The sequence below is a fragment of the Myotis daubentonii genome, chromosome 15 (genome assembly GCF_963259705.1).
Source record: "Myotis daubentonii chromosome 15, mMyoDau2.1, whole genome shotgun sequence".
NCBI lineage: Eukaryota > Metazoa > Chordata > Mammalia > Chiroptera > Vespertilionidae > Myotis > Myotis daubentonii.
The window spans coordinates 41,954,839-41,982,682 of NC_081854.1; the positions used below are offsets into that span (position 1 = coordinate 41,954,839).

At 48.0% G+C, this 27,844-nt stretch overlaps 1 protein-coding gene across 1 annotated transcript in view; it reads right to left on the reverse strand.

Moving 5' to 3' along the window:
* The window catches only part of HYDIN (HYDIN axonemal central pair apparatus protein), a 341,424-nt gene that overhangs the window by 116,910 nt on the left and 196,670 nt on the right, over window positions 1–27,844 (reverse strand). Inside the window, 3 exon segments of the mRNA XM_059665442.1 lie at window positions 1,987–1,993; window positions 18,164–18,488; window positions 23,459–23,602. Of these exon segments, the coding sequence (XP_059521425.1) occupies window positions 1,987–1,993; window positions 18,164–18,488; window positions 23,459–23,602 (476 nt within the window).

Sequence of the window (27,844 nt, forward strand, 5' to 3'; positions counted from 1 at the left end):
GTCCAGTTTAAGAACCCATTGTGGCCCTCGAGTCAAAAAGTTTGCCCACCCCTGTGCTAAGCAGTGTTCCAAAGTGGATTTACACCATTTACGCCACCACCCACAGGGCAGGGGGGCTCCTGTTGGTCCACAGCCTCACCTACACTTGGTACTCAGTCCTTTTCTTTTTAACCATTCAAATGAGTATGCAGCGATAGCACACTGTGGTGTTCATTCATAGGTCTATTTTAAAGGGAAGTTTTTACATAATTACTACAAATTAAAAGCCAGTTTTATCTACCACATTTAGAAAAATAAATACGATGGGCAAAAACAATGTTCTTATTTTCTTGCCTGCTGAAAATGAGGCTCTGAGCTGAGCCCTGCTTGTTCTTTTTAAGAAGAGAGAACAGTCCAGTTTCCCTTTCGGAAAACCCTGGCTTAGCACCACCCTCAGAACTGTGAGCTGTTGCGGGGCAGGACCCAAGCCGTTCCCACGTTAGAGCCCCCATAACGCAGGGTCCTTCACCTACAGCAGGAGCTCGCTATGCGTCTGGTTGAATGGATACATGTCGGATGGATGGATGGATGGATGGATGGATGGATGGTTGAATGAGAAGCGGTAAGTGGCATGCAGGATAATGTGGCTGTTCTGCACCTCCCTTCCCCGTCCTCTCCCCATCTGCCGCCCGTGGCCTTGGAGAAGAGTGGAAAAGCTCTTTTTACCTTCCACCGTGGCCTTCCGCTTGGCTTATTCCAGGCCAGATGTCTCTAGGTGACCTCACCTTAGGCAGAAACCACACCATTCTGGGCAGAGGACCCGTGTTGGGATAGGTGCTGGAGAGCTCATTAAAATAAAAATTCCCGAGCCTCATCCTTGGGTACATTCTGATTCGGCAGGTCTCAGGGAAGGCCCAGGAGTTAGATTTTTTTGTTGTTGTTAATCTCATTTGAGGATATAGTTTTTCAATTGATTTTTTTTATTTTTTTGAGAGAGAGTGGAAGGGAGGGGGAAGAGAGTGAGAGAGACAAAGAGAGAAACATCGATGTGAGACAGACTCATCGATTGGTTGCCTCCCACACGAGCCCCAACTGGGGGCTGCGGTTGAACCTACAACCCAGGTACGTGCCCTAGACCGAGAATCGAACCCCAGACCCTTCAGAGCATGGGCTGGCTCTCCAACCACTAAGCCACACTGGCCAGGACAGGAGTTAGATGTTTTACAGTCTTCCCAGGTGATTCTAATGAATAGTCAGATTTAGAACCCACCATAGGTAGGCATGGCAACATGATGGGTAAGGACTGACGCTGACAATTAGTATGAGGCAGCACTCAGCACTCAGCCTGGGCAGCCAGGGACAGTGACAACCAGCAGAGGACGGTCCGGAGCACTTACTAAAATACATCAACCCGGGTCAGAGAGACGCTGGGGAGGTCTGCCGATCGCTGCCCCACACAACAGCGCTCTCGCATCCAACACGTACTCCCTCCCTGGGATGTTAAAAAAAAGGCATATGGGCATATCTGTACAGGAAAAACACAAAGCGGTAGCAGATCCGCAGGCCTGAGGAGAAACAGCACCTCAGGTGACAAGGATGCCTGGACAGCTGGGAAGCGAGAGGTCTCTTTGGAGACAAGCAAAGGAGAGCAGGAAGGCCGCCCTGCTGCTGACAGTCGGAGCCACAGGAGACGGCAAGACCTTCATCGTAACAGAGGCTTCCACTTATCGTTAAAGCCGAAAACCTGCTCCGAAAAACTGAAATAGAACGTTGGGAGAGTCTTTTTGGACCAGATTTCATTTTATCCCCAGGAACAGATGATTACGTTCCTGTTATGCTGACCCAAACAGGATTAGATTCAGTTATTTTTAAAAGAGACTGCACAGCAAATAAGCAACAAAAAAAAATCAATATTGGTGCAATTCCAGAGCTACCCACTTCAGATGCATTGGCGGAGCCAGGGAAGAACCCACCCCCCACCCCGAGCCCCTTTAGCTGTGACAGAACCGTGGGACTGTCAGACACACTGTCAATCAGATACGCTGGTTTGGGCTCAGCGGTTGCCCTCTTCGTTTTTTATTTCCAATTTTTGGTAACCTTGGGCCAATACGTTCTTTTGTGCTGAAAATTAAAAAATGTCCACCACTCTTCTTGCCTGTTCTCACACCACTGGAGGCAGTGGCCCACCAAAACAAAACCTCAAAGGGCATGTTTGTGTTTCAGTTAATATTCCGTGCTGTCCTTCAGACAATAGTTGGAGGTAGAATGGTGGATGTTGGCTATCCACTAAGTCTGTGCCGTGCAGACGAGGCCCCCCCCCCCCCAAAAAAAAAGGCGGGGACAGTCTTGCAGGGGACACACTGACTTCTAATTCATTCATTCATTGACATGACTTCTAATTCATTCATTCATTGGACCTGGATTCTGGGAGCGTCCAGAGGGTGAAGACAGCCACGCTGGATGAAACGGTCCTGCAGGTGTGTTTTGTGTGGCTCATATGCCATTTATTTATTTATTTCTGCAGTCACCACTGTAGCAGATGCTATGGGCACACTGTCTGTGACCCCTTTACCAGAACGGTGCACCATCCCCTGGGTACTGTGGGTATTGGCTGCACCTTTCTCTGGAGCATTGCCCTGGCTCTGGGGAGCTGCCCGGGAGGTTATGTCCTCCCACCCATTCAGGTGTGAGCTGCAGGTGAGGATGTCTGACAAGGGTGAGGACCCAGCCTCCTTGTCTCTGAGTGGGATAAACTCTGATGCAATTCACACTCCAGAGCTCCCCTGGGTCAGACAGAGGCAAGACTTCTGAAATCACACCTCCCCATCCTGTTCCCCTCCACTCTATATTGTCTCTCTTATAATTCCTCCTCTGAGAGCGCTCCCTCAATACATCACCTGCCCCAAATCACCACTCCAGGCTCAGGCTCTGTTCCGAGGGAACCACTGTAGTACTGTATTGTATGACTCCAAAGGTGAGAAAGCCAAGGGGTCAGAGTCCGGGACATAGGAACGGGTGTAGCTCAGGGTACGAGGGCTCCAGCGGCAAGGTGTGCAGTGTGCACAGCGGTTCAGAGCGAGGCTGTGGGGACACAAGCCTCGGGTTTGAATCCTGGCCTCCGCATTTACACACCACGTGCCTGGGGACTGTGTTAGTGATGGAACCCTCCTCATCTGATTGTTGTGAGGATCAATTCATGTAACACACTCAGCAGGGTGCCGGGGTCACGGTAAATGTCCAATGCACACGGGCTGTCCCTGTGCTGGGATGGGTGGGGTTTACCGTCATTTTTGAAATTCAAACGAGAGGAGAGTCTGCTTGGCTTCCGATGAGGGCGAGACCCACCTTCCCTTGGCTGCGTGGGCAAGTCCTCATGAGGAGGAGATATCTCTCTGCAAGGGAGGAAGCGTGGTGCTTCCTAGTGAAGAATGGAGAATATGAAGGTGTGCTACTCGGCGTAACTGATTTCATTGTGGAGGTATTTTCCTCCTATTGCTTTCAATTTCTACTCGGTGGGCCGAGTTAAGCAAACCCGTCATCTTTACTTGTTAGATCTTATCAGGTGGTTTTTTTTACATACCCGTTCTCCTCTCAGCTATCTAACTTCTGCTCCTCCCATTTCTGAAGCCCCTCTCTTTCTCCCTCTTCCCTTCCCTCTCCCCCTCCCTCTCTTGCTTCCTCTCAGGGTCACATCACAAACCTGCTCCAGATTAGAGAGGCCCTTGATTCCTGCTTTTAAGGGGAGCAGATTGTCATCATGGCTTGAAATCATGTTAAAAGTGGGCAAATTCCTGGGCCTCTCTGGGCACCAACACAAAGTCCCAGCCCACATTTCCATATTTATTGCCTGGCTTTGTGGTCTTACACTTGCTGCACCTCCCACCATGGGAAGCGAACGACAGATGGAAACAGATGGGGCTGGCTCAGGGCCTTCCCTGCCGCGCGGTCGGTCGAGCTTGAGCTTGAGCTCAGCCACGCGAGAAGGGGACGCGATCTGCAGATACACGCCCATCGCGGAAAGCAGCCTGCCTGAGCCTCTGACTTTATTTCTTTTTTTAAAAATATATTTTATTGATTTTTCACAGAGAGGAAGGGAGAGGGATAGAGAGTTAGAAACATTGGTGAGAGAGAGATATCATCGATCAGCTGCCTCCTGCACACTCCCCACTGGATATGTGCCTGCAACCAAGGTACATGCCCTTGACCGGAATCGAACCTGGGATCCTTGAGTCCACAGGCTGACGCTCTATCCACTGAGCCAAACTGGTCAGGGTGCCTCTGACTTTCTTACATCCCCAAATGCGTCCGACCGGCCACCTGTGCTCAGGTGGAAGTTGGTGGGACACCACTGAGTTGCTGAGACTCAAGTTACTCAGACCTTGGGAGGTAAAAACTGACTTTTTAAGATTCTCAAAAGGAGCTGGAATTGGAGCTTCTAGAACAGTGATCCTCACTACAGCCGCCCATGGCATCACCTGCAGAACTTTAATAACATCCCATACCTGACCCCCCCACTGAGCAGTTCTGAGTTACTTTGGAGTCAGGAAACGTTCCCAGCATGATTCTAATGCGCCTCCAAGGCTGCGAGTCACTGACTTATAAGACGGAGGCAAGGAGGTCACAGGAATGGTGATACAGTGAGAGCTCCGCTAGGGTCTGCATGTTTGTGTCCCCCCAGAGCTCAGATGTTGAGATCCTACCCCGAAGGTGATGGTATTGGGCCCTTTGGGAGGTGATTAGGTCCTGAGGGCAGAGCCCCCCTGATGGGGGTCAGTGCCCTTATAAAGGAGACCCCAGGAAGCGAGCTTGTCCCTCTGCCATGTAATCCACAGGAAAAGATGCCGTCTATGAACCAGGAAGCGTGGGCCCTCACCAGATGCCGGATCTGTCTGCGCCATGACCCTGGACTACCCAGCCTTCAGAATTGTAAGAAATAAACGTTTGCTAATTATAAGCCCCCCGGTAGCTGGACTCTTGTGATAGCAGCCTGCACGGACTAAGGCCCTAATTAAGTAACTGCAGCCCACAGTTACCATCACTTGCTCTCTGCCAGGCATTATAGGAAGCACGGAGTAAGGACTGCCTAAGCAAATCTTCACAATGGCTCGGTGGAGCAGGTGCTAGGATGGTCCTCAGGCTTCAGATGACAGGACGGAGGCTCACCGAGCAGGTGGCTGAGCTAAGTTCGCCTCCCTCCAAAGCTCATACTCCTAACACCTTTACTCCGTCCACCTGACCAGCAGGGGAGGGCTTCTCCTTCACGCCAGGCCCAGGGCAGCGACTCACAAAGCAGGCCTTTCATTTGAAAAGCAGTTGAAATCCACGACCTGAAGAAGACAGAACGTATTTCCTAGGACTTATTTTGGAATCTAGGTAAGGAGAAGGGCGGAGGAATGCGCCCAGAATCTGCCACGGAGCTCTCACGCGGGATTTCGGTGAGGAGCGGCCATTTCCCCAAAAGCTCCAGAAGGTGTCCCCACTGCTGCATGCGTCGGAGGCGCAGCTGTGAGATCGCCCTCATAATCAGCTTCAAAGCTCCTTGGGAATATTTTCAAAACAGGACGGTCCTGCAAGTCAATTTCCTCTAAGGTCTGGTCTCAGTAGATGGAGCCGCTTTGGGGGATTTTAATGAATATGAGCCCACAGATAAATCAGCTGCGCTCCTTTTAAGAATCAGGCCGCAAAGTGAACCAAGCGGACATCACTTCAACTCGGGTTCAGATACAGGCTGATACTTCCCACCGAGTGCTGCAGAGGCCAGCTTGGCTCACTAAATAGCTAAAAGGCCGATGCCCTCTGCCAATAGAGGAGACACTGGGAAGATGCCTTAAAAAGAAGGAATTTATAATAAGGGAGCTAGAGTTCAATCCATAACAACACAAAAGCTGCACGAAAAGTTTTAACACTCAAAATTGAAACGAAAAATAGCCCAATTCATTTCTCCTTGGGGTAACAAATACGGTATCTCAGGAGACCTGACTACACTGAACTGCAAAGAGAGGCAGACTATATGGTCCCCAACACGGCGGTCACTTCTAAGTTCAATAGGAAGCGTGTGAAAGGGCTCCCTCTGCTTGGCCTCGAGTCACTTGCAGGCCGACCACAAAGGCAGGAACTTGTTTCTGGAAGCTCAGACTTGAGAGATGTCTTACAGCCCTTCAGGCTCATGTGATCCCTCGAGCAGATAAATCAGCTGGCTCATCCCAGCAGGAGAGGAGAATCTAGATGGAGGAGCCCATGTAGGGGAGGCCTGGGAGGATTTCAGGGGCCAACATGGAGGATAAGCAGGGCTGCTGGAGGTCGACCTCACACTGGTCTCCTCCACAAGGGGCTTCAAATTTACTAGTGATGTCATATTGACAATGGGGGCGACACAACATGGATGTCCGTGTCGTTTTTATTCTTAAACTGTGCATACATGTTACATACACTTTTTCACCTATGAAGCACTAAAAACAGAGTGGATGTCAAGGGGTATGTGGAGTCATGAAATCATTTCTGATCGTCCAGTGACACAGTCTCAGCTCAGTGAGGGGCCAAAAGCCAGCTTTAACTGGGCTTGGGAGTGAATGAGGGAGAGGAGTATATTGTTTTCTTAGATACGGAAGAAACGAGAGGATGTGGGGTGCAGGCACCGAGGGCAAAGACAGAGAGCTGGAGAAAAAGCCAGAGGCAACGGCCGAGAGGGAGGAACAGAGACAGAAAGCCTGGCCTTGCAAAGCAACAGACGTCAGAAGGTCAGAAGGAATGAATGAGATGATGAAGGTGTAGCCTGCAGAGGAGGAATCGGGGTGCGGGCTGGGGAGACCAGGCGGAAGCAGCCAGTCAGCAGAGTGTGCAGGAATCGGAGGGAGCATGCTGAGTAAGGAGGCGGCCAGGAGAGCCGAGAGGAAGGACAGGGTCCGGGAAACTTCTGAGGAAAAGCTGGTGGAATGTGCTGACCTGGTGGGTACCGAGGAGAGACGCTGGACTGAGGAAAGATGACACAAGTCATACAGGCTAGGAGGTTGGGCGGAGCCTTGGGAATGTTCATGATCAACTTCACCCGTGGATGGCAAATTGCTTTCTAGAGGGATTGTTATCAGCTGACACGCCCCCTGGCAATGCCTGAGCTGCTGTCCCTCCATCGCCACCACCATATCTGGTGTGGTCATGTGTAATCTTACCCAGGCTTGCGGGTGTGCAGTGGTGGCTAGCTATTGTTTTAATCTCCTTTTTCAATATTACTAATGAGGCGGAATCTCTCTCTAAATCGGCCATTTATAGTTCCGCTTCTGTGAAGTAACTGCCCACTATCTCCCATTTTTAAATGGAATTATTTTTTTTCTTCAAAGGCCTACTTTATAGATTATGTACACTTGTAGTTTGAGGATAACAAGTATGCTAGAACCTTCTTTCAGTTCGCGACTTCTCCTTTCATTATTTTATGGTGTCACTTGGTGACTCAAAGTTCTCAAATTTAAGGCAGAAATTATGAATAGTTTCGTAAGGTTTGTGCTTTTTGTATCTTGGTCAGAGACCATCAGGGCTTTGTCCTACATGTTCTGCAAGTGTAAAAAATTGCCTTTCACATTTTTATCTATCCACCATCCTCACTAAATTCGTTGGCTAGTTCTAAGAATTTACCTGTAGAGTATTTTGAGTTTCTATGTAAATAATTATGCCACTTTTCTTTCTTTCTTTCCAAATCTAGTCCCCTTTATTTATTTTCGTATCTTCCTGAAACGATTTTTAACATTTCATTATTTTCTCAAGTTATCCTTGATCAGGTTAAGGAGTTTTCCCATGAATGATTGTTTAGTTTTAGTTTTTTTCCCTAATCTGTTGAGGGCACCATTTGTTTTTCTTCTTTACTGTGGTAATGCGAGAAATTAAATCATTAGGCTTTCTAATGTGGAACCAACTTTGCAATTCCTGGAATAAACCTAACTTGATCATGCTATCCCGACTTTTTATTCTTTCCTAAACTCAATTTGTTAATATTTGATGAATATTTTGCATTTATATTTTGAATTAATGAGAATGACCTGGTCTCTGACCTGGTTTAATGAGTGGGTTTTGGTATGGAGATTAGTTTCCTCCCTCTGATTCCATAAAATGAGTTGGGCAATATTGTCTTTTATTATTTTTATTTCCTGAAAAGAACTTGTGTAAGTTTGGAATTACTTGTTCCTTGGAAGAACTTGCCTGTAACTATCAGGACTTAGTGTTTTATTATAGCAAGATGTGAAACGACGTAATTTCTTCAATGGTTATAAGACCATTGGGATCATATGTATATTTGAGTCAGTTTTGGTAAGTTGTCCCTGACTTATGGGCTTCTGTTACCGGGGCTTTTCTACTTTTCTAAAGTGTCCTCCTGTATTCACTGATTTGATTTTTTAAAATATTTTATTGATTTTTTATAGAGAAGAAGGGAGAGGGATAGAGAGAGAAACACCGATCAGCTGCTTCCTGCACACTCCCCACTGGGGGTGTGCCTGCAACCAAGGTACCTGCCCTTGACTGGAATCGAACCTGGGACCCTTGAGTCCACAGGCTGACGCTCTATCCAAGGAGCCAAACCAGTTAGGGCTGATATGATTTTTTAAATAAATACCGTAATGGATCGAACTGGTCCCCCTCAAAATATATGTGCTGAAGTCCTGAACCCCAACACTATGGAAAATGACCATATTTGGAGGTTGGGCCTCAGAAGTAATGAAGTTAAAATGAGGTCATTAGGAGGGGCCCTAACCCAAAATGACGGGTGTCCTCATAAGAAGAGGTCATTTGACCCCAGACCATGGATAGAGGGAAGACACAGGGAGAAGAGGGTCATCCATAAGCCAGGAAGGAAGCTAGGAAGCCGTTCTTCCCTCATGGCCCTCAGCGGAAACCCACCTTGCCCACACCTTGATCTCGGTCTCTAGCTTCCAGACTGTGAGAAAATAAACCCTGTTGTTAAGCCTCGCAGTCTGTGGTTCTGTGCTATGGCAGCCCTGGCAGACAACACAAACACTCATGTTCCCTCGGACCTGACCTGTGGTGCTCCTCTGTGACCCCTTTGCTCCCTCATCAGAGCTGCCTTCCCTCTAACTCCAGGGCTCCGTGCTTGCTTTTGTCTCTGATCCAAACTTCTCTGGGAGGTGGAAGAGATAGAGGTGCAGAAGCTTAAAGGGCTCTGGGAGGGGTGGGCCTATAGGAAAGAGAGAGGGATATTTATGGAGGGGACCAAAGCTTAGGCCTCCCCGGGGCTGAACTGGCTTCAGACTGATCACAGGAGACAGTGTCTGCAAGCCGCCTCTGGGACGCTGCTTCTCAGAACGTGGCCTGGTATTCACATCACAGGCGCCAATCCACTCCATTTCCTCAATAAAGGAATGGCCATAAGAGCTGGCCTTTGCTGAGCATGTGTTATGTGACCGGCATGGCTCCCCACCACATCTGTATGTGGGAGGCGCCCTTATCACCCCCCTCATTTCAGATGAGAAAGCTGAAGCTTGGGGACACTTAGCCACCTGCCCAGGTCACATGGGGCAGGCGCTGGCATGATCCTGCCTCAGAGGCCAAGCTCTCAACCTGCACTCATTTTTTTGGGTTGATTTTTCTTTGTTAAATGGCATTTAAATATATAAAACAAATATCAAAAATATAAGTCTTTGTTTTACTATGGTTGCAAATATCAGGAAATTTCTATATGTGACATGGCACCAGAGTTAAGTTAGGGTTATGCTGACACGCCGAGCTCAAAAGGTTTGCCATCACTGGTTTAGATAATAGTAGTCATTTAATTCAAAATGCAATGCCTCTAGTATATAATTCTCATGGGGAATTCTGTATCCATGAGAATTATATTAACGAATCTCTATTTCAATAATACTACTGTAAAGTTATAATTCTGTGTAATACTAAAGGTCATTGTGGCATCAATTTAGTAAGAGTAGCTAAGCTAAAGAGAGAGCAAACAGAATTATTGGAACAGAAACAGGCAGATGTTGACCCTGGTGTGGGTGTTTAGGACCCAGCTGCTGTGGGAGCTGAGTCACACCAGCAGGTGACCCTGGATTCTCGAGCTCTCACCAGAGGACCCTCCTCCTTCCTGGGGCCCGATGGCCCAGGGGATGGCCGGGCACTGCAGGGGCTCTATGGGCTGCGGGGGGAGCGAAGGAGCAAAAGGGTGACCTGGGAAAGGCCGGAACTTGGACCTGACCTTGGCCAGCATTTGCCTGTTGTGATCATTTTCCCCCCTCAGGTCCTGGAACTTTCAGTGACCACGGCTGCCTTCTCTGCCGGCATCGGATCTCATCTTCATAGTAGCAAGTGCTTCTTCGTAGTTCCTGGTTCAGGTCTCGGGCCATCTTCTTATATGTGTTCGGGACTGGTAAGTGGAGTGCATGCTTCCCCAGACGGTGGGAAATTTCTTCTCCATTTCTAAGTAGCGCGTTTCCGCCTCAATTGGTTGTTTCTGTAGCTGTGTCGCATCTTCATGTATATCGGGCAGAATTCAAAGCTTCAGCTTCAGCTTCAGCTTCAGCTTCAGCTGTTGAATCTCATCTTTTAGGTTTGAATTTTCATGCTGCAAAGATGCGTTCCTTGTTTGCAGGCTCGTTATTTCTGCTGCAAGCGCCTCATTCATTTGCTTTTGCTTCCACAATTGTCTGGCAAATTCCTGATTTTCCTGGGACACATGGATGCCAGCATCCCCATTTTCTGCTTCCCTCTTTTGTGGGGATTCCAAGTTTCTGTCATCCACCTGACCTTCAAGGTAGGCAGGCAGGCTGGGGATCGGTTTTCCAGCCACTGACCGTGATCAGGGAACTCGATCTAGCAGAGCCTGCTCCATTCCTGCACCTGACTGCTCAGCCTTTGTTTCTCCTCCTCCTTTACCTGGATTTTCTGCTTCCATCCTATAATTCCTTCTCAGAGTAGTTCTGGACTTTCTGGATAATGTATTTTTGTTCAAATCATCCATTATGCTCTTCTGAAGTTGTCCTCCATCAATCCCTGATGCTTTTGAGATGGGCTTTTCATTAGTCACTTGGGAAAGTTTAGGAGGTTGGTTCTTGCGTACTGTTTTCAGCAAGTCAACCACATCCTGAAGTGACAGCCTGCCCAGGTGTTGACTCAGTGCCCTCAAACACGAGGTCTGTAACCAGAGAGGACTGGCCTCCACCCCAGGTGGCTTGAAGGCATCGGCAGCTTCTGTCATTGGCCCAGTATTCTCACTATATCGTCCACAGACTTCTTGGTGGGCAGAACACCTTTTACCTGGCGCCTCCACACTTCTTAAAGTGTGTTGTCTCTTTACTATCACAGCCACCACCACCAGAGCGCCCACCAGGATCCCCCAGAGGAATGCAGGTGGACCTGGGCCGTGTCTCAAGCTCTCGGAAATCGCCAGCAGCAGCCCGCACAGGTGGTCCAGGATCAGCTGGGAGGCGGAGGCGGAGGCGGTGGCAGGCAGCAGGCCCTCCATGGCAGGTCGGGCTCACAGCTCTGCCGCCGACTGCCAGTGTCCCATGGGCACAAATCACCACTCAGAACCCTTTGGAGTGTTCTGTCGCTATGGTAACAGTTACCTAGCAACCAGGGCTGATCAGTTGGGCTGGGGGGTGGGGTCGGGGGTAGAGGGGGACCCAGTAGGTCTAGAAAACAGTCCTGAACTTGGCTTTGAAATAGCACGTTATCACATTTCTACAGGCCCTGGGGCAGGAGGCGATCGCTGGTGTCGGCCCGGAGATCAGTCACTCTAGGCCCGCCTGGCTCCACAGCACAGCCAGGGGGTCAAAGCAGGGCCCGGCCATGTTCTTCTCTGTTCACAGGAGCCAGTCAGGGCAGAGGTTGGCTCAACCCTGGGTGAGGCCCATCCTCCTGATGGAAAGTTTCTTTCTGCTGCAGGGATGCCCACTGCTGCCCACAACGATCCCAGGGCTGTCCCTCCTCCAAGGCTCCCTCTCTCCTGTGTGGGGTCACTGTGGGCAGGCGGGGGGCCCAGGACTCAAGGGGGTATTCACTAAGGGACCTGGATCCCAACCCTAAATCCCAGGAGAAACCAGTTAGAACTGGGAGAGTCTTGCAATCATGGAGTCTGTGGAGCCAGCACGTCCTGTTCACGTTTCCTTGAAGGGGGCGACTCCGCTCCCAGGTGACCCCGTGACCTGGACCCCATTGCTAACGCGCCCCTGCTGTCACCAGCCCACACCTCCCAAGGCTGCCCCAGGAAGGGTCTCTAGTCGATCCCCTACATATTTACTATTTTTTTATTGGACCCTTGGGCAAAGCAAGGACCTGTGCTCATCATGGGTCTGGGCTTGTGGCTGCAGGGAGGGGTGGGGAAGTGAGGGAGGCTGCCCTCCTAAGCCACACAGGGCTGTCACCTGCTAGGCCTGGCTCCAGCCCTGAGGAATGCAGCCTGGATTTTCTGCCTTTGGTCAGGAAAAAAGGGGGCCTGGGTCTCTCATCTAGGTGTCAGAGGACCCTACTGCTCTAACCCTTTATAACGGGGGGGGGGGGGGGGGGCGGGGGGCGGGGGGGAACCTTCTTTCTGCCAAGGGCCATTTGTATATTTATAACATCATTTGTGGGTCATACAAAATTATCAACTTAAAAATTAGCCTGCTGTCCTAGCCAGTTTGGCTCAGTGGACAGAGCGTTGGCCTGGGGACTGAAGGGTCCTGGGCTCGATTCCGGTCAAAGGCACATGCACGGGTTGTGGGCTCGATCCCCAGTGGGGGCGTGCAGGAGGCAGTCGATCAATGATTCTCTCTCATCATTGATGTTTCTATCTGGTCAAACATTTAATTAACGTACCCCTAATGCCTTGGCAGGGCCAGACCGGATGATTTTGATTTTGTGGGCCTTATATGGCCAGGTGCCAGATGCTCCCCACCCCTGCGTTAGGGTCTTGGAGAGCACTTCACTTAGCAGCACTTGGTATGAAGGAGAGGAAGGCACCCTCAGGGAATAAACTCCTGATTTTCTTTCCTATCTCAGAGACATATGCACGTTACAGGCATCTCTCATTTAATTCTCACAGCAGCTCTTTTAGGTTCTACGTTATCTCCATTTTACAGCTGAGTAGACCCAGGCTCAGGGATGGTCCAGAAAGACATGGCCAGAAGGACAGAGCCCGGATTTTAACCAGCCGTGTCCAACCACAGCCCAAGATCTCAACCACCATTGATCTATCACGCCTTAGAAACGGTTCACTTTCCAGAAACTGAGGGATGGTGAAGAGACAGATGGAAGCATCCAGAAAAGGAGGCCTCCTCCACCCCCTTCCAGGCCCTCCCCCCTCCTCTTCTAATCACAATATTGGACAACTTATGCTCATCACGGGAAAATCAATGTGCGAACAACACATGCTCCTTTGCTCCAGGGCTGGGCTCCCTTAGGCCCTCTTTTCGATTTATTTATAATCTGACTTGGAAGTAAAAAGGCAAAGCTGTCCTTTGAGACCGCTTGGCTCACGCGCTCCACGCTCTAGCATCGCCTCGGCTGTGCAGCGCGGGGCCTGGGCAGAGATACCAGCCAAGCCGGCGTCTGCTCGGCTCTCCCTGGCCCCTCGGAAGTAAAGGCTGGTTCCGGTGTGGGCTTCCGGGGGGCTCCTCTTTCACACAGATGCCGTGAAACATCACCTTCCCATCCGGCTGCCCAGCCAGCCAATAAAGGGCACAGCCCCATGTGCTGGCGAGCCGGGTGCACGCTCTGCTCTATGCTGCATCCCAGCTTCCTCACACTTGTTGTGTGTGAGCGGCACAGACTGTCACCCACCAAAGTCATCCGGAGCCCGGTCATACACATGGACTCACGTGGAGGAGCGTGTTTCAAAGCCAGTTGCTGCCTTTCCCTCTTACAGAGTCGTAGTGAGTGTGCTTGTCCCTTTTACTTCTATTTTTGTTCCCATATGTGATAGGAGGGCCAACTTGAAAAAGAAAATGCTCAAAACAACAGGGATTCTTTAAATATATGAGTCAAAATTGCCTGCAGAATCACGCACACGTGTGCATGTACATACACACACGCGCACACACACACACACACACACACATACACAGGGCAGAGGTATGGGTGCTGCAACAGGAATGTTGAGAGTCTAGGCATCCTCACACCCCGCCTAATAAAAGAAGAAAAGCCTCTTTTATCCTTTTGTTTCTTTTACGAACTGCCGTGCTGAGGAGAATTATAATTGGGGGGAAAGGTTGGTGTTGGCCTAGCTGATAAAAGTGACCTTTCGCCAGCCAGTTCTTGATGTTTTTCTGACGCCGGCGCCGAGGGAGCCTATCTGGAAGGCAAGCGGCATTTTTTATTTTATTTTTTGCTTTTCAAGGTGACATTATGCCTTGAACCTTTTCCACTTGGCAGGTGCCAGGAAGCTGACAGAAAAGAATCTTCCACCAGTTATGCAACCATTCTCCGCTCAGTGCATGAGCGCAGGGAGCAGCTGATTAAAAACCAGCCTGTGAGGACCCACTCTGAGCCAGCGGCCGTGCTGGGCCCTGGGACCCACGGGCAGTAGGACAGACCTGCTCTCTGGCCTCCTGTGAAGTCGGGCAGTGAGCCGTCATTACAGATGGGGCCGGGCCCCACGGAGCTGGCTCCCAGCGCCTAGGGCAGGGGCAGCCATCTAAGGGAGGATCTGAGGTCAGCTGAGACATGATGCGGGGAGGGGCTCGCTAGGAAGAGGGGGAGAGCTTCCCGCAGAGAGAGAGCAGTCAGATAGGAGCAGCTCGGCCAGAAAGAGGCCCATGTGGGAGTCAGTGTGGAGATGGCAGAGTGAGGTGAGAAGAAACCAGGGAGAAATGCAAGGCCGGCACTTGCTCTGCTGAAGCATCTGGTACTGTCTCCTAAGAAGCATGGGTGTCATTAAAGGCTGAAAGCCCAGGCAGGGCCACACTCGCCGCTTGGCTACTGTGTGGACGATGGATGGTGAGTGACAGCTGAGAGCCCAGGGAGGGGGACTGCGATGGGCCAGGCAGGAGTCAGTGGCGGCCTGAACTCGGGTGACACAGTGGGATGAGAATGGGAGGCTTAGAAGGTGGAATGGGTGGAATGGGTGGAATGGGAGGCTTAGAAGGTCGAATGGGATGAAGTGGTGGGCGAGGGAGAGGAGGGGGCTGGGTGACTCAGCTCCGGACAGTGATGCCTTCACCGGGACAGAGGCCCTAGAGGGGAGGCCGGAGGAGACCAGGGCAGAGCCCGGGGCTGGTGTGGGGCAGCTGGGAGTGAGCCACCTGGGAGACATCGGAGGAGAGGCCAGGAGGGCGGTGCCCAGGGAAGTGAGCAGAGGGTCTGGTGGGGACACACGTGTGAGCCTCAGCAATGGGCCACGCGAGGCCGTGGGGCAGAGCAACTGCCATCAAGGGCAGAGGGCCAGGAGGGAGCCCTGCATCCCACCCGCCAGGGGGCTGCTGCTGGCCAAGAGCCGGGAGATGAGGGCAAACAGGACAGACGGTGGGGGTCAAGCCAGGGAAGGAACGCCACTCAGGAAGGCGGGATTGGCCAACTGCGCTGAAGGCTGCTGAGAGGTATCTTTCTGAAAAAAAACCTGACTCTTGTCACTCTCTCTCTTTTTTAATTGGTTATGTCCTTTTATTTATTTTTAAAGCCTCATTAAACTGAAAATAATAAATATGTATTTTTCCTGCTGTCTGAAGTTTAGTGGTTTCTCATATATATTCTTTTTTATAACCTTATTTTTATTGTTGACACTATTACAGATGTCCCCTTTTTCCCCTCCTCTGCCCACCTCCACCCAGGTCCCGCCCCACTTCCCTCTGGCCATCACCTCACTGGTTGTCTGTGTCTTTGGCTAATCTCTTCCCTCTCTTGATTATAAATCTCACCACTGCCTCCAAGAAAGAGTCTAAACTCCTTATCCTGAGATACCAGGCCTCTCACACACCACTGCCAACCTACCCCCTGCCGCGTCTCCCTGATTTCTCCTCTGCCATCGAGTCTGCACGGTGGCCATGCTGACATAGCCCCGGTCCACGCTGGTAGGCGGCGTCCTTTGCCTCTCCAGCATTCATGCTCCTGTGTGTCAGGTTTGTCGGGAGATCTGCCCCACTCCTACCCCCTTCAGTCCACGGGGCTCTGGGGTCACGGCTGCAGCCTTTGGTGTGGGGCACGTGGTAGGACAACCCTGATGAATGTGTTCTCCTCGCCGACAGTGACTGGTTGAGGGAGGGGACGGGTAACGTGATTAAGCCGGTCTGATCGGAGTGAACCTCATGGAGGTTCTGGGGCAAAGGCTCATTTCCTCTCCGGCGGATCGGCATCTGTGAGGATATTGCCCCAGGAGTGAAGGAGCATTTGGGGACCATGGAGAGGAGCTGATCTGAGAGCATGGCCAACACATGGAAGAGAGCAGAGACCCTGGCTCTGGAGACACTGCTTGAGTCCCCGAGGTAAGCCAGGCCAGAAGCCAGAAGGAACCTGCGAACCAATGAATGCCCTTTCCTTTTTATTTTTGCTTAGGGTCAGGTTTCCTGTGACTTATAACAGAACTGTGTCCGTGAATCCTAACTAATAGAAACATAATATTCCCGTCACTTAGAACATGTCCCTGCTCCTCCATCGGAACGTTTAACTGTGCTTCTAAGTGCGGCTTCCCTGGCTCCTCTGAGCAGTCATTCTCCCCCCCCCCCTCGCTCCCCATCGTCCCTCAGAGCCTGGCATTGTCACCCGCCCACCGTGGTTCACACATATGGTTCCCCAGCAGCCTCAGGCCAGGGATTATGTCTTATTCACTTTTGTATCCCTAATCTCACACATAATCTGGTGCAAAAGAATCACCTATCAAATGTTTTCTGAATGACTGACTGAATGAATGAAAAATTATAAGCAGAAGCTCAATATCAAGATATAAGAAGATACTGATGAGAGCAAAAGAATGGTTAGATGAATGCTTAAAGCAATAAAATATTAGAGCACATCATCTCTAGTACTGGCCAAGCGCACTTCCAAAATGTCATTATTTTAATTATGGAAATGGCGTCTCAAAATAAATAAATAAATAAATAAATAAATAAATAAATAAATAAATAAAGCCCGGCCCTTGCTCCCAGATGGAATAAACTCATTTAGCTGTTACATGAGAACAACTTCACAGAATCTGGTATTTAGGACAGGTTGACTGGTTTCTCCTTGATTATTTTAAACGTGCATCCTCTGTAGAATTTCATTCCAAGCCTAAACAGCCCCTGGCACCTAAAGATCAGGTTCCATAGCTCAGGCCTGATCCTCGGTCCGGCTGATAAAACGAATGAATGAATGCTGGAGAGGCGAAGGACACCACCCACCAGTGTGGACAGGCCTGGCGACGCTAGGTCGTCCTTAGCTATCTATGGAAAACATCCAGAGCAAGCCATCGTTACCATGGTAACAGAGCCGGAAAGGAAAGGTTGGCTGTCATGGACAAGATGAGGATTGCATACAGGAGGCACCCACAAGCCAAGGAAACATGAGGCTCCTTCGTTAAGTATGGCTACTCAACACTCAGTACTGAAAACAGTTGTCAAAACACCCGATGGAGAAATACCATATGCAGAAGCCCAGTGGTCCTGGTCTCGAATGAGGCTAACCCAGATGAAAACGTTCCTGCGACCTCGCTAACACAGGCTGTTGGTATTTTTTAAAAGGAGTGTTTTCCAAATTAAGTTTGGCTTTCGCTCCTGATTGAATTTAAAGTTAATTGAACAGGAGAGAGATACCTCTAAACATAAATATTGTGAAGACAGCGGTTCCCTTTCGGCACTCACCACCTCCCACTACATACATATGCCAGAATGAAACCCACCGACCCACTGAAGGACGCAGCACGTGCTCAGTGTATTATGCTATGTAATTCGTGCTTTGGGTTTGAAATGCTTATTCAGAAAACTGCACAAAAACTTTATTTTTTTATGACAGATTTCTAATGATCCAACTACTAGCTTCAAAATTAAAGGAGGCTTATGGATATTAATCACTCTGTTAATTTGATGGCAACTGGGGCTTTCAAAGATGTTTTATCTGTTTTTCTTGCTTGGAAGTCTAGGAGGGACCATGAGTTTAGGCTCTTTGTTATTTTTGTCAATAATTAATTGCCAGAACCAAAAGTATTCATGCAAGACCAGTGCACAGAATATAGGAACCCAGTGCAGAGCAAGGAGAAAAAAAACCAAACGAACAGCAGAAAAGAGCTCTACAGCATAGCGACGCTGGCGGTACCTTATTTGATTTTCCTCGTTGTTCTCCAGGAAGAACCAGCAAAACTTCACAGCCAGGGGGCTGCAGTTGGTGATGGGGACGTAGCGGATCACCTCGGTGTCGTTCAGGATACAGCCAAAGTCCAGGTCCATGGTCTCAAAGGACAGGTTGGGGTAATGCACTTCCCCACGCAGGTTCAGGCTGTCTACCTGAGGGTGCTCCAGGTACCTGATGGCTAGAGTTTCTTCTGCCACCCAGTTGTTCAAATCGCATTTGTGGGTCGGGTCAAACTTGACCAGCAGATTTTTTTCTTCACCAATCTCCAGTTTAATAGGCTGCAAATCAGATTATGGGAAATTACCAACCTTTGTACTATGCATTTCCAACCTGATACATGAAACAAGATGGCCAAAGTTATTTAAATATATTTATGTACATACATGCATACACACATTTGTATTACTAATATATATATATATATATATATATATATATATATATATATCTCACACTTTATTTGTCCATAATTAGGTATCCACACTTACACATGATTAAATAGCTAGTATATCTATATTGATATCAATAGTCACCTATATTTATTGACATTATAGATATCTATATGTTTGAGCATACATATTTTATTCATTGAAAATGAAACTAAGGAAAATCTGGAGAGGGAATTATTTGAGGGAAGAGATTTTGCTAAGAGTTGTGAGGTTATAAAGTTTGAGGAGTTGTAAAAAGGAAAATCTACAATGACTAGCCATTATAAAAATATTCTTAACTGAAAGTAAAGTAGATTGTAAAATGCTCTTCCTAGACAAGGGGGAAAGTTCTTTGTCTAAGAATTCCAGAAAGGCTTACTGAAGCGCGGTGGGAGGGGCTCTGTAGAGGATGACATGGAAAGGGTCGGATTGGGCAATTTAATTTCTTCTCTGATGTCTGCGATCCTAAATCCTCAGCACAGTGTCATCTACTTTCTGCTGTTTTCTGGTCAACTTAAAACGAAACTCCAGGGCTGTACTGCGTTTGCTGGGTATATTTCCCTTGTTCTTTTTGTCTTTGATTCAAATCCCCATGGGTTCCTTGATGCCAAGGCCACAGTCACACCTTCCCATAGAAAGCCTGGCTATGAGTTGGCTTTTTTTTTTTTTAGGAATCACTCAATTCCCACATTTAACCGGCATAAAAGCCGCCTCCTGGTTTTGCAGAAAGTGCCCAGAGATAGTTGGGAGGAATGTACACGGGGCGAATCTGTTTACAGAGCTCTCACCTCTCCACTGAGTTTTAAGCTTCAGTTATTTAACGGTGCGCATCGGTGCCACGATTGGATGGTTCCAGGTGATACTGCCAATCACCCGATCCAAGAGTCAAAGAGAGGGTAACAGCTCTTCAGCTGGCTAATCCCATCTGAAAGCCTGGCTGGCCGCTTGGCACAGCCGGCTGGGCACAGTGTTGACCACAATGTAGACAATGCATCTGCAGCACTTGGTATCTCCGTGCCTGGGGTTCAAGTATCTTTGAAGATGGACTTAAACACCTTCCCCCCTCGCCCCCCAGAGAAATGACTTTTTTGTTTTGTGGAAAAGATACATATCCACAAAATTTTACATTATATATAAAAGCACAAAGAAGGGATTAGAAACTTATCCAAAATTTCACCACATATTATTTCTCAGAGTTCATATTTGATACACATAATGGATGGCTAATAAAATTTTGCAAAAATAGTTAGATTCTTTTATTTCAAAATACCATGTTTGAAATTTTTTTTCTCAGAAAGAAGCCTGAAAGAACTCTTATACAAGAGAGATTAATCCTAAAATCATGGACCCTGGAGCCTGATTGCTTGGCATCAAATCCTGGCCTGCCGGTTACTAGCTCTATGAATTTGGGCAATGTTAGTTGGTTTTCCTAGACCTCAGTTTTTCCATCTGTAAAATGGGGTCAATAACAGGACCTACCTCTTTTTAAGAGGATGAAATGAGTCAATATACATGAGATGTCTTCAGAGCAGTGCTTATGGTCTATAAATGCCAAATATTACTATTATTGTTACCCCTTTATGATCAAGTAAAAATACAGTTGAATATTAAGCAGTTTCATCTTTAGATAGTATCTTATTGACACCTAGCTGTAAAGGGGATGAAGTCAGCTTATGCTTACCCCACTTCCCAGCTGTTATTGGTTGTAGTGTTAATTTTAAAAAGCCAATCTATGTATATGCCCTGACCAAGAATCGAACTCACAACCTTTTTGGTGTACGGGCAATTGCTCCACCCAACTGAGCCACCCAGGCAGGTCTGGGCATTTAAAATTCTGATAGCTACTGCCATATTGTCTTCCAATGTACACTTCCCCAACACTGTAGGGGAATCCATGTTTCCATATGCCCTTCTTAGTACCAAGCACTATCCAATTTTTGTTCTTTGCCAATCTGATGGGGGGGGGGGAATGTGTTTTGTAGTAATTTTAATTTGCATTTCTTCTACTATGATTAAAATTGAGCATATTTTCATATACTTAAGAGCCATTTTCTTTTTCTTTTTGGGAACTCTCTGTTCATTTCCTTTGCGTGTTTTTCCATTGGGTTATTGGTATTTTTCTTATCAATTTATAGAAGTTCTTCATTTTTTAAAGTACATGTATGTTTTAATTATAGTGATACATGCAAATAATATAAAAGGTCAAACTGTACTACAAGAGTTATGACAAGAAACAGTAGTTCCTGACCCACCCTGGCCTCCCAACAATCCGGAGGTCGCCATTTCTCAATTCTTGTGGTAGGGCTGGTCTACAGAACCGTTTCTGGGCAGAGAGGGGACGATCAGGCAGTGGACACATCCCAGATACCTGGGATTACTCTGGGGTGCTGACACTGACACGAGAAATATTAACTTTCCCGGAACAGTCTGATAGATGGTTCCGGGGAAGAGCACTTACCTTTATGTCTCCAGATAAAAGCCAGCTGCCCATGTCTTTTGTGTGGGGTTGGGTGGGACAGCTGTTCAGTGTACATGGAATCAACACTCTGCTCACACGTGTTGCCTCTGCGCCCAGGCTACTGGGCTGAGTGACTGCCACGTGTTTGCAGCCTCTCTGGAAAATTTTCCAGGCTGCAGGTTTTTGTGGCTTTTTGTCAACCCACTCCATCGTCATTCTAGCGCAGGGGTGGGCAAACTTTTTGACTCGAGGGCCACAATGGGTTCTTAAACTGGACCGGAGGGCCGGAACAAATGCATGGATGGAGTGTTTGTGTGAACTAATATAAATTCAAAGTAAACATCTACACTAATAAAAGAGAAAAATGGTAATTGGCGTACGACGATACCCTTTTCATTGGCTAATCAGGGCTATATGCAAATTAACTGCCAACTAAGATTGGCAGTTAACTGCTAACAAGATGGTGGTTAATTTGCATATGTAGGCACAATGCAGGGAGGCGAAAGGGAAAGCAGGAAGAAGCCCCCTGCCACTGACAGTGATCGGAAACCCAGGAGGGAGCTAAGAGCTGGGGGGCAGGGCCTGCCCCCCAGCCATGATCGGAGAATCAGGTGCCTTTTCCGCCCTGGCCAGTGATAGCAGGAAGTAGGGGTGGAGCCAGCGATGGGAGCTGGGCACGGTCAAAGCTGGCAGTCCCAGGAGCTAGGGGTCCCTTGCCTGGGCCTAAAGCGAAGCCCATGATCGCGGGGCCGCTGCAGCTGTGGGTCCCCGCTGCCCGGGCCGAACGCCTAGGCCAGAGGCATCAGGCCTGGGCAAGGGGCCGATCCTGCGATTAGAGGGTGATGGGGGTCAACGCCTGAGGGCTCCCAGTATGTGAGAGGGGGCAGGCTGGGCTGAGGGACACTCCCCCCCCCCCCCCGCCCCACACCCAGTGCACGAATTTCGTGCACCGGGCCCCTAGTCATTACATAAAAGGGTACGGTCTTTTTTTTTTTTTTTTAGTTTTATTCATTTCGAACGGGCCGGATCCGGCCTGCGGGCCGTAGTTTGCCCACGGCTGTTCTAGCGTCTAGAATTTGCTTAAATCTCTCAATATCTGGTTACACCATCCTTTTCCCTCTTCATTTTATTGCTCTGGGCTTCTTTCATTTTGAACATTTCTACTTTTATCTTATTAAGATTTCAGGAGGGACAGGAGTGTGTCTGACCACCCAGAATGAGAACGCCGCTCATGTCCGAATTTTCATTTTCTCATCCGCTTGTCTTCCTCGGCTCTGTGAGTTCACGCTGCATCTCTTTGAACACTTGTGTCTCATCCTTGAGCTCTTTTTAAAGACTGGTCATGCCATCTGTAATTTCTCTGAGGCTGTAGAGAATTACATGTTTATACTTTTGGTCTTCTTCCTTGCCTAGGTCTCCTTGTAGTAGAGTTTCATCTGCCTCTTGCTTATGATTATTTTCTCCTTTTCTCTCTGTTTAAGGATCTTAGTTGGTTTTCCCCCCAGCTCATGCTGGAATGAGATTCACTGAAGAATTGGTGGGAAGGGGCAGGGGAGGGCAGCAGGGCAGTTAACAGCCACAAGTCAGGTACGATCTGCAACACCCTCTGACCAAGCAGCTCTGTTCCTCACTCCCCCAACCCTCCATCCCCCTCTGTGTGGCTCAGAGCAAATCTCAAGTCTCCCTGTTCGGAGATCTTGCGATTGTTGCCTGCCCTGCCTTCCTCCTTTAATCACTACTCCTTTAGCTGATGGTGTGGGTCTGGTTTCTCTTTAATCCTTTCCTACAGCTCCGCCATCGTGCTTGCCCCATGGCCCAGCCATTCCCACCGGTGTCCTCATGCCCAGCAAAGGATCATAGGGAATGATCTTCCAGGGATGTGGAGAGAACACTGCATCCCGCCCCAGACTGGTGGCCTGGTGAGCTCAAGCCTCCTGCCTTAGCCGGGCTCTGTCTTCTCAGTATCTGGCTGATTTAAAGATTGGGCTTTGGCTATTTCCTGGTTTCCTTGAGGATGGAGTTTTGGTGGGATTTGAGGGAAGGGAATTGAAAGATCTTTACTATCCTTAGTGTGAAACCACTGTTTTCTAAAGATTAGCTTCATTATAATGAAAGGGTCATCATAATGAACCAGAAGTTCTTACACCATTAATAACAGATGTTCTACTGATAGACAGTGGAATTTATCTAGGACTCATTTAAGATTCTCTGTATTATTTCCTCACTGTTTTCTGGATTCTTCGTATTTTTCTGGACTGAAATTAGTTAGTGTACTGATGTCATTCTCTCCTTTCTCACACACACGCCCCCTCCCCCCGCCCCCCCCCCCCCGAGCTTGGTAGGACCATCCTCCATCAGTTACCTCTGGAATTAGGGGCAACAGAGATTGCTCCGTGTCACAGATGAAGAAGGGTTTGCTTGTTGAGAGCAACACATTCACGGGCAGCGTGGAAATGTTCTTCATGACCAAGGGCTGGTAATCAGGTTGCAAGACGGTCTGTGGTTTCTGCAAAAAAAGGAAAAAGAGGCAGCAAACTAAGTTATGACAAACAGAGTAAGGCTACAGCAGCAAACGTCTCAAATATATCTGAGCGTACACAGACACAAACACATGCGCATATACTTTCATTCTCTTGGAGGGACTGAGCTAAATCATTTGGCATGTATGGTGGACTACTGAGAAGTGAGACTATGTAAATCAGAAACCAGATTAGATTTCTTATTCTCCTGTTGCCTGGTTAAAAAAAAACATGCGGATATAAGCCATGCCTCTGGATGGAACTATTGCTAAAAAAGTTTCCACAATGTCATGAAGCAAACACTAAGAAATTAGTGCTATCTTGTACAAGAACCCATGTATCACTATAACGAATAAAACTTTTATTCCCTTTACAGTATTGTTTCATGCTCGAAACACTCAATTGTGAATATACTTATCTTATTAAATTGACAAATGCTATAACACGTTTCTCTAATTTTTTTCTTGCTAACCCTGATTTAGAAACATCATTTTACTATGTTGAAGATCCAATTTAATTTTTCAACCAGAGAAAATACTGGGAATGGGTCCTGAACTGCATGTTGCTGTTCAGACTGAATTTTTCTCCTTCTGATGTTGGGGTCACGTTATTTCTTGCATACTCTGGAAAGCGGGTCCTTTGATACCAGCAGAAGGTAACCTGAAGCCTCAATCCGTGGCCTCCAGACAGAACCTCCTTCTAATCCAGTGGTTCTCAACCTTCCTAATGCCGCGACCCTTTAATCCAGTTCCTCATGTTGTGGTGACCCCCAACCATAAAATTATTTGCGTTGCTACTTCATAACTGTAGTTTTGCTACTGTTATGAATTGTAATGTAAATATCTGATATGCTATATGTGTTTTCCAATGGTCGTGACCCACAGGTTGAGAACCGCTGTCCCTGGCTCTTCTAACAACTCTAGCCTGTTTTTCTCAGGTTTTTTTTTTTTTAAATTTATTGTTGACGGTATTACAGATGCCCCTCATTTCTTCTTCCCCTTTGCCCCCTCCATCCAGCCCCCACTACCTTCAAAACCACTTCCCGCCTTCGCTCCACTACTGTCTGTGTCCATGGTCTATGCACATATGCATATCTGTTCTTTGGTTGATTTGCTTCTTCTCCTTGTTCTGATTTCAGTTAAATCTTCCAGATTCCACATTTTCATTTGACCCCATGTCTGCCTCTCTGACCAGCATAGTCTTCCTCCCACTGTGGTTCTTGGACCCCCCGGCTCTGGGCGAGCTCGTGTGATCAGCATCCATTGTGCCTTAGTTCAGGTGCTATAACAAAGATAGATGGGGTGGCTTAAGCAGCAGGCATTTATGTCTCTCAGTCTGGAGACTGGGAAATCCAAAATCAAGGTGCCAGCAGATCTGGTGTCTGGGAAGAGCCTGCTTCCTGGCTTGTAGACGGCCATCTTCTCACTGTGTCCTTACACGCCTGACAGAGAGATTATCTCTCGTGTCTCTTCTTATAAGGGCGCTAATTCCGTTCATAAAGGCCCCACCCTCATGACCTAATCACCTCCCAAAGGCTCCACCTCCAACACCATCACCTTGTGGATTAGGGCTTCAGACTATAAATTTGGGGAGACACAGCCATTCAGTCCAGACAACTGGCTCAAGTCTCCTACCTCAGTTGTGATCCTCTAGTCTCTGTGCGGGGGTTTGGTCTGGCACTTACCATGAGATGTCGACCATGGTTTCCTGCCCTCTAACATGCGAATACAGGTGCTGGACTCACCCTGCATTTGCAGATCGAATTCTCCAGTTTGGGGGAGCGATAAAGCAGCACTTGAGAGTCATCAAAGGCTGCATGGGGAGCTGTCTACCCAGTGACCTTCCCCCAGGCTGCTGTGTCACTGCAGGCAGCTTTGAAGCGAAGAAGCCACACTTGTTTGGTTTCGGCAAGAGGCCGTCTAGAGGTTAGTGATGAGAAGGAGCCGATGCACAGAGAACCCGTTCTATTTTGAAATGACCCCTTTCTCTCTGGGTTGTCTGTCTCCCCAGATAGCAGGAGACAGGATTTGCTGCTGGACTTCGTGGAGCAAACTGGCTGCTGGTTTCGACGGACCTTTTTCAATTCCACAAAGATGTGGTTTCATCTCTGCGGCTTATGAATGGTACAATGGTTAGAAAGTAGATCATATCTGAGGAAACGGTCCTAGAAAAATTCTCCCCATAGGCAGTGTGGGCGTCATTATAGTCTAATGTACTAAGTCAGATATGCTGCCTTGAGCTGAAAATAGGAGACAGACTAGATAATTGGGTGTTACATAAGTACATCTGAATACTGAGCCCTAGCAGGTCTCTTGCACACGCTGGGTAATGAAGTTGCAATTCTTCATTGTCCCTGGTGTGGATTAAATGTGAGCAGGAAATGAACAATGAAGAATAACAGTAGTTGGACAGATTTCAAACTTGTGATATTTGGGTGGAAGGAGAGAAGGGTAAAATCAAACAGGGAGCTGTGACTCGAATCCTTTTTGTAATTCAATAAGTCACTGCCATATTTAAAGTATTTGCTATTTTATTCGAGTGATAAAGTCAAACAATAGACAGTTAAACAAGAATATGCTTTAAAAAAAAATACGCACCAAGGCTTCAGGATATAAAGAGGAGAAAAGGAACATGATCCACACGTTTTTATGAGTGTTTATGGGCTTAGAAAAAATCTAATAAGAAACAAAGTGCATGTCTAACATATATTACGTCTTATGCAGAATAGCTATTCAATAAATAGTCACTGAATTTTCACTCAATAGCTACATTCAGAGAAAATACGATGCCACCAAATTTGGTGCAAATGCCACCAACAAATATCATTCCTGATTAGTTATAAAAAGAAGAATTTAAAACAGCAATGAAAGCTCAATAACTGCAGCAGAAACTCTTGTAGTATTTTCTTTTTATAAGTCTCACGGAGCTCATCACAGTTAGCGTAGCATCCTGTAACTGAAACCCTTATTCTACTTCCTCAGTGTCTACTCTCCCCAGTAGTCTGTTAAGCCTGGGATTTTGCTGTGTCTTTGCTGCCTCATACACTGTAATTGCCCCAAAATTGTTGATTTGAACTTGTACATCTCCCCTCCCTTCCTCAATCATACGCCCCTTATTCATCTCCAGCAGAGTGCCATGCCCTTGGTGGGTGCTCAATAGATATTTACAAACAAAATATGATGGAACCCACTCCCAGAATCAATGGTCTTGCCCATTCTCCTGCAGGCCTCCAGGTAATGAAAGGGACCCCGGCTGATCCCCTCCCTGACTGAACAGGCACTGCCACACCCAGTCCTTTCATACGACAGCAGAGACCACACTGTGGGACAATGTACTTAATGCTTGATCTTCCCAGTTGGCTGTGTAGTTCATCGGGGAGGGACTAGCCTCACTGTTGTACCCCTAGCAGCCGACTCAGTGCTCGGCACATAGTAGGACTTAATAAATATTCCACTCAGCAGCCAGTGTGACTGTTTCAATGACTAAACCTGACCATGTCACTCCCCTTCCTGAAGCCGGCCAATGGCCTCCAAGAACACGCCTCCCAGTCATGCCACACTCATGGGCCCTTGCCCACTTTTCTTGATGGACCTCCTGTTCCTCTTGGCATGTTCTCTGTCTAAGGCGGCCTTTCAGTTCTTCATGCTCACCAAGGTCTTCCCTGACTCGGGCCCTTCCTGTGTGCTGTTCCTTCTGCCTAATTCTCTCCCCGTCTCTTGTCACCAGATGAACTTCAATTTCTCTTCAAGTCTCAACCTGAGGCACTTGCTCAAGGAAGCCACCTGTCACCACAGGTACAAATAAAGCCACTCTCCTGATAGGTGCTCTCATAGCAACTTACACCTCTTCTTCACAGCACTGCTTAGAATTGTGATTTAAACGACTAAGTGTTAATAATTGGGTTACAGTTGTAACCTCCACCAGTCTCTTAGCTTTGACTGTGTCACCCTGGTTCACCAGGTCGTCAGCATTAACTCACTCTCCGGCTCAGAAGAGACTTTCCACACATACCTGCTCTGAATCTTAAAAAATCCTACAATGGAAGTCTGCTGAAGAGGAGGTCAAGTTCTATTGTGATGCCTCCCTCACCTCCTCACTGTCCTGCCCCCTGCCCTGAGCAGCAGTCATCCCCAACACTCCCCTGCCTCCCTAATCCCCATTTATTGTTCACCCTTGATGGCCATATAGTCATGGGCATTTAGAGCCATATACTTAAACATGTGAGTCAT